General features: G+C 40.4%; 1 protein-coding gene across 1 annotated transcript in view; it reads right to left on the bottom strand.

Annotated features, from left to right (window-relative positions):
• The window catches only part of PKHD1L1 (PKHD1 like 1), a 180747-nt gene that overhangs the window by 60664 nt on the left and 106927 nt on the right, over positions 1-13156 (bottom strand). The window contains exons 53-55 of the mRNA XM_062189474.1: positions 7464-7635; positions 2254-2342; positions 1777-1925 (exon numbers count right to left, since the gene is read on the bottom strand). Of these exons, the coding sequence (XP_062045458.1) occupies positions 1777-1925; positions 2254-2342; positions 7464-7635 (410 nt within the window). The remainder of the gene's footprint in view (positions 1-1776; positions 1926-2253; positions 2343-7463; positions 7636-13156) is intronic.

The raw sequence follows: 13156 nt of genomic DNA on the forward strand, positions 1-13156 counted from the left end.
TAATTAACACATACAATTGTTTTTTATTTTATTTTCAGTTTTTTGGACAGGCAGAGTTAGAGAGAGAGAGAGAGAGAGAGAGAGAGAGGTCTTCCTTCTTCCATTGGTTCACCCCCAAAGTGGCTGCTACAGCTGGCGCACTGCGCCAATCCGAAGCCATGAGCCAGATGATTCCTCCTGGTCTCCCATGCAGGTGCAGGGCCCAAGCACTTGGGCCATCCTCCACTGCCTTCCTGGGCCACAGCAGAGAGCTGGACTGCAAGAGGAGCAACTGGGACAGAATCTGGTGCCCCAACCGAGACTAGAACCTGGTGTGCCAGCGCCGCAAGGCAGAGGATTAGCCCAGTGAGCTGCGGCACCGGCCTCAATTATTCTTAGGTGTTTAAATTTAACTGAAAAGTGATCCCTGTTAAATATAGGAGTGGGAATAAGAGAGGGAGATGTACAATTTGAGACATGCTCAAGCTGACTTGCCCCAAATGGTAGAGTTAGAAACATGCCAGGGGATTCCAATTCAATCCTATCAAGGTACCATGTACCAATGCCATCGCACTAGTCCAAGTGATCAACTTCAGTTCACAATTGATCATAATGATAGGATTAAGAGTCAAAGGGATCACATGAACAAGTCTAGTGTCTGCTAATACTGATAGAATTAAAAAGGAGAGAACATTCCAACATGGGAAGTGGGATACACAGCAGACTCATAGAAGGGCAGATGTCCTAATCAGCACTCTGGCCTCAGAATGAGCCCATAAGGCATTCGGATCTGGCTGAAGAGTCCACGAGAGTATTTTAGGCACGGAAAGCCAAGACACTCTGGAAAAACAACAACAACAACAACAACAACAAAACCTAAATGAAAGATCTCTGCGAGTGAGATCCCAGTGGAAAGAACGGGGCCATCAAAGAAGGAGGTACCTTTCTCTGAAGGGAGGAAAGAACTTCCACTTTGACTATGACCTTGTCTAATTAAGGTCGGAGTTGGTGAACTCAAAAGGCTTCCACAGCCTTGGCAACTCATGACAAGAGCCTAGGGAGATTACTGACGCCATAAACAAGAGTGTCAAATTGTTAAGTCAACAACAGGAGTCACTGTGTACTTACTCCTCATGTAGGATCACTGTCCTTAATGTGTTGTCCAATGTGAAGTAATGCTATAACTAGTACTCAAACAGTATTTTACACTTTGTGTTTCTGTGTGGGTGCAAACTGATGAAATCTTTACTTAATATATACTAAATCGATCTTCTATATATAAAGATAATTGAAAATGAATATTGATGTGAATGGAATGGGAGAGGGAGCCAGAGAGGGGAGGGTTGCGGGTGGGAGGGAAGTTATGGGAGGGGGGAGCCATTGTAATCCATCAGCTGTACTTTGGAAATTTATATTTGTTAAATAGAATTTAAAAAAAAAAAAAGAAACACTGGTTGTTTTCTAAAAACAAAATGTCTTTAAATGTTTTAAATTTTTTTCCAGAACTACTGGGGATTTGTTTGTTGGAGCAAAGTATTAGTTTGTTTTTACCTAATTAGATCACAAATACTTTACAGAATTGAAATTGGGCAAATCTTACACTCGAGTGTCATGACAATTACTTTTTACAGATGGTTTAGTCCACAGTTTCAGGTACAGTAGATATATATCTATGTGAAGCATATGATAATTGTGTTGTTTATTCACACAAATTGAATACCTTTTCTTATTATTATTTAAATACATCTACTTTTGATATAATTGATAAGGATATAAAGAGCTAGTTCTCACTCTTACCTGCACTGATATGTAGGTAGCATTCAAAACAACTTTTCTGTGAGAAGACTTTGTACCTCCTGCATAATGTATGTCTTCCAGTTCTAGAACACCCCAAATGGCGAGCCTTTCCATTGGTGGCATATCTGTGTCAGCCACGATCCATGTCCCTATAAAACAATACTTTAAAAAATGTAACATTAGCCATAGATAATAGCCTAGTATAAAATTTTCACCAGCTTATCAGTGAATCCTTCCTTTAAAGTTTCTGATTCACCTTTTAACCCCATTGACTGATTCAGGCTTAAATATACAAAAGAATGAGCAGGCCAGACTTTGTCTCCAGAGCATAATATTATAGTCCATCTCTTCAAATCTGCTCTTTTCCCAAAGTGTGCTGCATAGAGATGGAAACCTAACTGCTCAGACACCTGTCTGGTCACAGAGTTAATGTTACATAAACCCAAGCTTATTATCTAATTACGTTTATGTACTTACCCTCAGGAATAACCACATTTGCTCCTGGGCCAGGTACAGTATAATTATTTTCTTGTGATGATTGCCAAAATGAATCATTTGACCATAAACTGAAAGGAGGAGAGAAATGTTCCCATTAACTCTTTTTTATTTATTTATTTATTTATTTTTTATTTTTTGAAAGGCAGAGTGGACAGTGAGAGAGAGAGACAGAGAGAAAGGTCTTCCTTTGCCGTTGGTTCACCCTCCAATGGCCACTGCGGCCGGCGCGCTGCAGCCAGCGCACCGCACTGATCCGAAGGCAGGAGCCAGGTGCTTCTCCTGGTCTCCCATGGGGTGCAGGGCCCAAGCACTTGGGCCATCCTCCACTGCACTCCCGGGCCACAGCAGAGAGCTGGCCTGGAAGAGAGGTAACCGGGACAGAATCCGGCGCCCCGAACGGGACTAGAACCTGGTGTGCTGGTGCCGCAAGGTGGAGGATTAGCCAATTGAGCCGCGGCGCCGGCTTCCATTAACTTTTCATTAACTATGTGTTTCATGACCATCCCCTTAGGGACTAGTACTATACTAGAGGTTTCGGGGAGAAATAAAATGAAAATTAGATGTTTTCAAATTTCACTAAGCAAACTAGTAGGTGCAGTTAGTAAACAACTCTACACATTCAAACTACATCATTACTTTTCCCATTGAAGAAAACTTCCTTTTCATTTACAATTTAAGTTACTTTTTCACCCTCTAAATTCTTGTTGTGTTATCTCTTAATTTTGTCTAAAGTGCAAATTATTGAATTTCATTTTAAGATTTCACATGGTAGAAAAGTGAAAAGAAATAAATGCTTTGCCCATTTTAAAACCCTTTACATGTATTACTAGTTCACAGGGAAAACCCTTGACACATAGTACTAGCTCACAGGGAAAGGAGGATTTGAGAAGGGAGGGACAGGAAGGATGCTCTCTAAATTGTCAAGGAAGAGTCCTTGAGTTTGAACCTCTAGGCTGAGGATAGGAGTGTTAGGTCTGCATCAGAGTGAAGTCTGTGTTAACATAAATGTAGAAAGCGTATCGGAGGAGAGGCAGTCATAATCTTTTCATGACTATGTCTTCCAGAAACTACCTCTTAAATACAAGTTATTGTAATGGATAATTTTATAATATTACTAAGCTGATGATGTTTTCCCATTGGAAAATATTCGCAATCCAAGGTTGCTCTCCTGACCCATTGAAAATTTTTAATTCTGTGATACTAACTTTGAAACTTCTATAAAAGGGCCAACATACAGTTTGTTTTGTTAAGATGTGTATTTTTATTGCACATTTGTATTGCTAAGTTGTATTACTAAGGAACATGTTGAATATAATCCTTTTTTTTAAAAAAGATTTTATTTCTTTATTTGAGAGGGAGAGCTACAGAGAGAGAAAGGCAGAGCCAGAGAGAAGGGTTTTCCATCCACTGGTTCACTCCCCAAATAGCTGCAATGGCTGGAGCAGGGCCAATCCAAATCCAGGAGCCAGAAGCTTCTTCTGGGTCTCTCATGTTGGTGCAGTGGCCCAAGCACTCTGGCCATCTTCTACTCTTCCCCCATAGCAGAGAGCTAGATTGGAAGAGCAGCCAGGTCACAAACTGGCACCCACATGGGATATTGGCACTGCAGGCGCAGGCTTAGCTACTACGCTCCAGTGCTGGCCCCAAATATAATCTTTTTATTAAAAAAGTTTTCTTGATGGGTTTTAAAATGACACTAATAGCTAAAGGGTCATTTAGACTCAGGGAAATACATTGTTTTTCCAGCAACAATTTCCATGAAGGATTTTAAAGGGTTGTATTTCCTAACTAATTGATCTAGCCTTGTACATATTCAGTACTATCTTATTTAGTTTTTCTCAAGATGAACAGCCCTGCATTCTTATCCTTACCAGCACTATTATTATCTCTATGAATATTATGAATTCTTATTTTCCATTGTTTTGGTCACTAGAACCAAGTCCATGTTAAGTGAAACATGTATGTTGTCTAGCTGGGGCTTCACATTCTAGTCCCGAGGTTCTACTTCTATTTAAAGATTCTATTTGATTTTGTTATAATTATACAAATAATACAAGATAATCGGTGAAAGTATAGCTATTGCTGGTGAGGGAAGCTCTTAATGTGGGGGTGGGGCTACACTATGACATATATATGTAACATATCATTATATTCCTTTATCCATTCTGTCTGGGCCAATCCAAATCTGTTATGCTGATCACAATAAATGTCGATCAAATATTTAGTAATTATATACGCCTTAGAATATATAAATATATAAATAACCCTGATGAGCTATATATTCCTTATAAAGCTCTCCAGGGACTTTAATGAGCACCCTTGATTTCTCCACTGGCCCTCTGTAATATAAACTTCATGGCATAGCGAAAGTGGTCTTTTTGAAATATAATTTGGAATATGTCACTTCTCAGTTCAATGTTATTCAGGGGTTCCCAATATTTCTTACTACTGCCTAATCCATAGATGATCTTACTGCCACCTGTTTCCAGAACTATCTCTAGGTTACTCTTCCCTGCTTAGTAGGGCCCAATCATGATGAGTTTCTCTAATTCTTGGGCATGGCACATTCTTTCCTACATCATGACCTCTGTACAAGTTGCCTTCTTGGCCTAGAGTACTCTTCTCCTACCCTTCATACTGCAAGTTTTTCCTTATCCTTTGGGTCACAGCTGCAATGTCCCCTTCCCTAAGATGCTATACTTACCATCACTCAAACAAAACTTCTGCCATGTTGATCTCTGTCTCAGCCATTCCCTTTAAAACATTTATCGCAATTCATATTTATGTTCTCTAATTTCTGTTTATTTTTTTAATTTGCCATTTTGAGATTTGTTTCTTTGGAATGCATATGTGTATAATGAGAAATAAAAATTATGTTATCAAAATTGAATCTCTGGCCAGCGCCGTGGCTCAATAGGCTAATCCTCCACCTGCGGCGCCGGCACACCAGGTTCTAGTCCCAGTCGGGGCGCCGGATTCTGTCCTGGTTGCCTTTCTTCCAGGCCAGCTCTCTGCTATGGCCCGGGAAGGCAGTGGAGGATGGCCCAAGTGCTTGGGCCCTGCACCCCATGGGAGACCAGGAGAAGCACCTGGCTCCTGCCTTCGGATCAGCACGGTGTGCTGGCCGCAGCGCGCCGGCCGTGGCGGCCATTGGAGGGTGAACCAAAGGCAAAGGAAGACCTTTCTCTCTGTCTCTCTCTCTGTCCACTCTGCCTGTCAAAAAAAAAAAATTGAATCTCTAGTGCTTGGCTCAAAGTGAGAATTTGGTAAATATATTTTAATGACTGATTGAATATATATAAATAAATTCAATCATCATTCTTTTGTATAGTAGCCATACAAATTTTTATATATTTTGAAATGTAATTCATCTAATAAAAAAAACTGAGTTGTACTTAATGCATAGTAATAGTCCATTAAGTGATTAAAGATGTTTTATCATCATTTATTATCTTTTTTTGATCATTATTTATCCACAAGGGATACAAATATACATCAAATCAGGCTTTTGCTTTTAAGATCCTCAAAGACTAGTATTAAATGTACTAGCACCATGATTTATAATAATTCCTACAAAATGAGGTAGAAAATGATATTTCACATGACAGCAAAAGAGCTATATAAATTACAAAGATAGGCTGGCGCCGCGGCTCACTAGGCTAATCCTTCGCCTTGCGGCGCCGGCACACCGGGTTCTAGTCCCGGTCGGGGCACCGATCCTGTCCCGGTTGCCCCTCTTCCAGGCCAGCTCTCTGCTGTGGCCAGGGAGTGCAGTGGAGGATGGCCCAAGTGCTTGGGCTCTGCACCCCATGGGAGACCAGGAGAAGCACCTGGCTCCTGCCATCGGATCAGCGCGGTGCGCCGGCCGCAGCGCGCTACCGCGGCGGCCATTGGAGGGTGAACCAACGGCAAAAGGAAGACCTTTCTCTCTGTCTCTCTCTCACTGTCCACTCTGCCTGTCAAAAAAAAAAAATTACAAAGATAGATAGGTCAGTTTTTTTTTTTTTTAAAGAGTTATCTACTTTGTTTGAAAGGCAAAGTGACGGAGAGAGAGAGAGAGGAAGAGAAAAAGAAAAAGACAGATTTTCCATCTGCTGGTTCACTCCCCAAATAGCCACAATGGCCAGGGCTGGAGTGCCCACAAGTGAGAAGCCAAGAGCAAGGAACTCCATCCAGATCTCCCATGTGTGTGGCAGGGGCCCAAGCACTTTGGCCATTGCCCACTGCTTTCTCTGGTGTATTATCATGGAGCTGGATTGGAAGTGGAGTAGTTGGGACTTCAATTGGTGCTGGCATGCCACCACTCCAGCTCCATATAGGTTAGTTTTGATGAGAATTGAAATACTTAAGAGATTGAATATTTGAAATAAAAGTAAGTTGTAGTGAGATTTGTCTATGATGATTATTCTGGAGAAAATGACACCCCCTGCTCAGAAAGTCTTGAAAAAAAAGAGGAGACTTAGTTTCTGATGCTGTCTTGGAGTTGTTATTAATATATTCTATGCTTTCAAGTAATTCATGTAAAGTCACTGGCTTCAATTTTGTCACATATAAAATAGTTGAGTCAGGTGCAATCATACATATCTAACATTCTGTGAGACTACCAGTAATTTCCATTCACCATTTTGGCGAGAAGTTTCCACTTTCTCATTAGGGAGTTGTGAGGTTCAAACAAAGCAATGAGTATGAAAGTACTTTGTGACCTGCAAGGAAGTGTGCAGGAGGAAGGCATTATTATCTGACCTAGGAGAAGCATATGGAATGGATTACATCAAGAACTAGTGAAGGAGGGGCAGCATTGTAGGTTAAGCCACCACCTGAAACACCAGCATCAAATGAGGTGCCTGTTAGAGTCCTGGCTGCTCTACTTCTGATCCAGCTCTCTGCTAATGAACCTGGGAAATCAATGGAAAAAAGCCCAAGTCCTCGGGCCCCTATATTCATGTGGGAGACCTGGAAGAAGTTCCTAGCTCCTGGCTTCTATATGGTCCAATCCCAACTGTTGTGGCCATTTGTGGGGTGAAGCAGCAGATGGGAGACCTCCACATATGTCTCTCCATTTCTCTATCTGTAACTCTGCCTTTCAAATAGATAAAATAAAATCATTTTTTTAAAAAAGGGAAATTAAAAAAAAAGAAAAATTTTAAAAACAGATATTGAAGGGTATTCACTACAAAGAGTTTATATACTTATACACGGCTGGTCGCCTCCTTGGAAGTGATTTTCTTGATGGGGGGTGTACAGGAAAGCAATCTTGAAGAATACAACAGTAAGCTTGGAAATTAATAATAACATCTTTTACATCAGGATCTAGGGTCCCAGAAATGGGCTGGCTCTGATGAAGGTCACTTCTTCCTGAAACTGGAAGTAAAGTAAAATAGTATAAATTAAAATGTTAAACAGGGTACTTGAAGATAAACAAAGTCATGGCATTTCAGAAAATATTCTTTAGATAGTGACTTGGTATAATTCAAATGTATGGAATAGGGATGGAGAAATTCTTACAAAATGCATGTCATTAAAAAGCACATCCTCATTTTCCAGAATAGTGGAATATGGAAAAACATACTGCACTAGGCTGGGGATAAATGGTAAAAAAAAATGCAGGAAGTGTACTCCCAGGTCTAACAGCAGAATTAGAGACAAAACTGCAGTGGAAATTCCATGGAAGGAAGAGGAACGCTGTGGACCTGTGGAGAAAAGTACAGATGCACAGTATGAACACAGGCTCAACACATTACTTCAGAAGCCAAGAGCTAGTGCAGGTGGTGGCTTGGAGATGATTGTTGCAAACACTGGGGACTACCATCCAGACACTGATCACCTTGGAGGAGAGGAGGTGAGGGTGTGATCACAACAACAGGGGTGATCATCCCCCACTCCCTTCTATCAACAAAAGGAGATCTACCACACCCAACTTGGGTGTTAACCTGGATACTCACCCTACCTTGGAGCACTGACCAAATCCACTGGACACACCCAGCACACACCACTTGGTATTCACTGAAAGTGCAGACGTTCTACTAAGCTACAGAGGTAGAGTTCAAAGATAAAAGCCATTAGAAGAAAAAAAAAAGTATCTCCACAAATGTCTAAAAATAAATGCGGAAAATCAAGAAATGAGAATACGGAAGACATTATGATTCCCCCTAAAGAAATACCACAACATTTCAATAATAGAATGTTAAGATGAAGAGACTGATGAAATGCCAGAAATGGAATCAAAAGATCAATATTACTCAAGAGCAATCAGAAGCAAGTTCACAAACAAAAGAAATCCATACATAACATGAATGAAAATTTTTCCCATGAAATTGAGATTTTTAAAGAGAAATCAAAAGGAAATATTAGAAATGAAGAATGCAATAGATCAAATAAAAAACATGGTAGAAAGTCTTAACAACAGATTTAATGGGTCAGAAGAAAGAATACCCAAGCTAGAAGACAAATCTGGAAATTTTTCATTCAGGCAAAAAAAAAAGCAGAAGAAGAAATTGAAAAAATTTTAAAAAGTGTTAGAGATTTATGGGATAATATCAAACAACCCAACATACAGGTCTTAGGAGTTCCTGAAGGTGTAGAAAGGGAAAATGGACTAGAAGGCCTATTTAGCAAAGTAATTACAGAAAACTTCCCCAATTTGGAGAAAGAAAGGGACATCTAAGTCCCAAGTACAGGAAACACATAGAACTCCTAATACACATGACCAGAAAAGATCTTCACCACAGCACACTGTTTTCAATAGGAAAACATAAAGAAACTATTCTAAAACGTGCACTAGAGAAACACCAGATAACTTTCAGAGGATCTGCACTTAGAATCACAACTGACTTCTCATCAGAAACTCTTCAGGCTAGGAGAGAATAGACAGACATAGTTCAGGTCTTACAAGAAAAAATACTGTCAACCCAGAATACTGTACTCTGCAAAGCTCTCATTTATGAATGAAGGTGAAATAAAGACCTTCCATAATAAATAGAGAATGAGATAATTTGTCACCACTCATCTAGCCTTACGAAAGATGCTTAAGGATGTGCTAAATACAGCAACACAGAAGATAGCCATCATTATGAAAGAATGCAAAGGCAGAAAATCTAGCAAAAGTACAAAAGAAACATAAAGTAAATAATAGAAACATTTATGGGAAAATGGCAGGCCCAAGTTGTTATTTATCAATAGTCACTTTAAATATAAATGGCCTCAACTCTCCATTAAGAGATATGGACAAGCTGAATGGTAAAAGAAAAAAAAATCTATTTGCTGCCTACAAGAAATGAACCTCACCATCAAAGATACATGCAGACTAGAAGTGAAAGGAAAGAAAAAATCATTAAATCATTCCATGCTAATGGAAAACAAAAAAGAGCTGGTATATAATCATCCTAATATCAGAAAAAATAGACTTTTACACAAAAACTGTTAAAAGAGACAAAGAAGAGCACTACATAATGATTAAGGGATCAGTTCAACAGGAAGATGTGACTAGAATAAACATATGCACCAAATTTCAGGGCACTTGGATATTTAAAAGAAATGTTAATGGATCTAGAGGGAAACATAGACTCCAATGCAATAGTAACAAGGATTTTTTTTTTTTTTTTTTTGGACAGGCAGAGTTAGTGAGAGAGAGAGAGAGAGAGAGGGCTTCCTTCCGTTGGTGCACCCCCCAAGTGGCCGCTACAGCCAGTGCACTGTGCCAATCCGAAGCCAGGAGCCAGGTGCTTCCTCCTGGTCTCCCATGTGGGTGCAGGGCACAAGGACCTGGGCCATCCTCCACTGCCTTCCCGGGCCACAGCAGAGAGCTGGACTGGAAGAGGAGCAACCAGGACAGAACCGGCGCCTCAATCGGGACTAGAACCCGGGGTACTGGCACCATAGGCAGAGGATTAGCCTAGTGAGCCACGGCGCTGGCCATAATGAGGATTTCAACAGCCTACTTTCACCAATGGACAGATAAAATAGACAGAAAATCAACAAAGAACCAACACAGCTAATCAACACTTGGACCAGAACTTTTCACCCCATAGTTGCAGAATATACATTCTTCTCATCAGTACATGGAACTTTCTCTTAGGCAGACCACATGCTAGAACATACAGAAAATCTCAGCAAATTAAAAAAAAAACTAAAATCACATCATATATCATCTCTCACCACAATGGAATGAAGCTGGGAATCAACAACTAAGAATCTCTAGACGTATGGAAACACATGGAGATCGAACAACATGCTTCTGAATGAATAGTGGGTCATTAGAGTTTATCAAAAGAAAAATCAAAAAATTTATGAAAACTAATTAAGACAACAATACATCATTTCAAAACTTATGGGACATAGCAAAAGCAATGTTAAGAGGGAAGTTTATAGCAATTGGTATCTTCATCAAGAAACTGGAAAGGCACCAAATTCTATCAAAGTATTCATACTACTGAAAGCAATTTACAGATTCAATGTGAAACCAATAAAAATATCAAGGGGCCGGTGCCGCTCACTAGGCTAATCCTCCGCCTGCAGCGCCTGTACCCCAGGTTCTAGGGCACTGGATTTTGTCCCAGTTGCTCCTCTTCCAGTCCAGCTCTCTGCTGTGGCCTGGGAAGGCAGTGGAGGATGGGCCAAGTGCTTGGGCCCTGCACCCGTATGGGAGACCAGGAGGAAGCACCTGGCTTCTGGCTTTGGATCAGCACTGCGCGCCAGCCATAGCGGCCATTTGGGGGGTGAACCAACAGAAAGAAGCCCTTTCTCTCTCTCTCACTGTCTAACTCTGCCTGTCAAAAAAAATATCAAGGATATTCTTCTCAGTTATAGAAAACACAATGCTGAAATTCATATGGAAACTCATAAAACTTGGAATAGTTAAAGCAATCTTATACAACAAAAACAAAACTGAAGGCATCACAATACCAGATTTCAAGATGTACTACAGGGAAGTTATAACCATATAGCCTGGTACTGGCACAAAATCAGACATGTAGACCAATGGAACAGAACAGAAACTCCCAGACATCAATCCACACATCTACAACCAACTTATCTTTGACAAGGGAGCTAAAATCAATCACTGGAGCAAGGACAGTCTCTTCAACAACTGGCACTGGGAAAACTGTATCTCTGCATGTAGAAGTATGAAACTAGACTCCTACCTTACACCTTACACATAAATCCAACTCAGAATGGATTAAAGACATACATCTATGACTTGATACCATCATATTACTAGAGAACATTGGGGAAACACTGCAAGACACTGCCATAGGCAAAGATTTCTTAGAAAAGAGCCCAGAAGCACAGGCAATCCAAACCCAAATTGGCAAATGGGATTACATCAAGCTGAGAACTTCAGCACAGCAAAAGAAACACTCAGCAAAGTGAAGAGACTGAATGGGAGAAATTATTTGCAAACTATGCAACTGATAAAGAGTTAATATCCAGAATATATAACAAGTTCAAGAAGCTCAACAACAATGAAACAAACAACCCAGTTAAGAAATGGGCAAAGGACCTAAACAGGCATTTTTCAAAAGAGGAAATTCAAATGGCTAAAGACAATTGAAAAATGCTCAGGTTTACCAGCCATCAGGGAAATGCAAATCCAAATCACAATGAGGTTTCACCCATTTAGAATGGCTGTCATGTAGAAATTAACAAACAACAAATGCTGGTGAGGATGTAGGGAAACATGTACCCTAATCCACTGTTTATGGGAATGTAAACTGGTACAGCCACTGTGGAAGACAGTATGGAGATACCTCAGGAATCCGAATATAGACCTTCCATATGATCCAGCCACCAAACTTCTGGTAATTTACCCAAACCAAAAGAAATGAGCATATGAAAGAGTTATCTATACCCTATGTTTATTGTAGCTCAATTCACAATAGCTAAGATATGGAATCAACCCAGATATCCACCAACTGAAGACTGGGTAAATTATGCCATATATACACATAATAATAGAAGTGATTTATTTCTTATATAATATATTTATATATTACATACACACACAAACACACACACTTTGGAGTACTATTCAGTTGTTAAAAAAAAAAAAGATATCCTGTCTTTTGCAACAAAACAGTTGCAAGTGGAAAACATTATACTTAGTGAAATAAGAGTCTCAAAAAGACAGGTATTATGTTTTCCCTGATCTAGGGTAACTAATAGAGTACCTAAAATGTAATGTATTGGAGTTAAATAGACATTTTGAGATTCAATGCTTGTTTATAGCCGTTGTCTCTTCTGTTGAGGAACAGTGATTTTTTTCTTCACACTATTTGTTGAACTCTTTCTTAGTGTAGGGTTAACCTTATGATTACTTAGTAAACTGAAAGTAGATCTTTGTAAAAATTAAGAGTGGGAATGGGAGAAGGAGGAGGAAGGGTTGGAGAATGGGTGGGAGGGAAATTAGGGTGGGAAGTTTCAGTATGTTCTTAAATCTGTATACATGAAATACATGAGAGTTGTATAACTTAAATAAAAATTTTAAAAAAGAAGCACACCCTTGGCCGGCGCCACGGCTCACTAGGCTAATCCTCTGCCTTGCGGCGCTGGCACACCGGGTTCTAGTCCCGGTCGAGGCGCCGGATTCTGTCCCGGTTGCCCCTCTTCCAGGCCAGCTCTCTGCTGTGGCCAGGGAGTGCAGTGGAGGATGGCCCAAGTCCTTGGGCCCTGCACCCCATGGGAGACCAGGAGAAGCACCTGGCTCCTGCCATCGGATCAGCATGGTGCGCCGGCCACAGCGCACCTACCGCGGCGGCCATTGGAGTGTAAACCAACGGCAAAGGAAGATCTTTCTCTCTGTCTCTCTCTCTCACTGTCCACTCTGCCTGTCAAAAAAAATAATAAAAGAAGCACACCCTCAAAAGATCTTGATTCTACTATCAAG

Source organism: Lepus europaeus, chromosome 4, assembly GCF_033115175.1.
Source record: "Lepus europaeus isolate LE1 chromosome 4, mLepTim1.pri, whole genome shotgun sequence".
Lineage (NCBI taxonomy): Eukaryota > Metazoa > Chordata > Mammalia > Lagomorpha > Leporidae > Lepus > Lepus europaeus.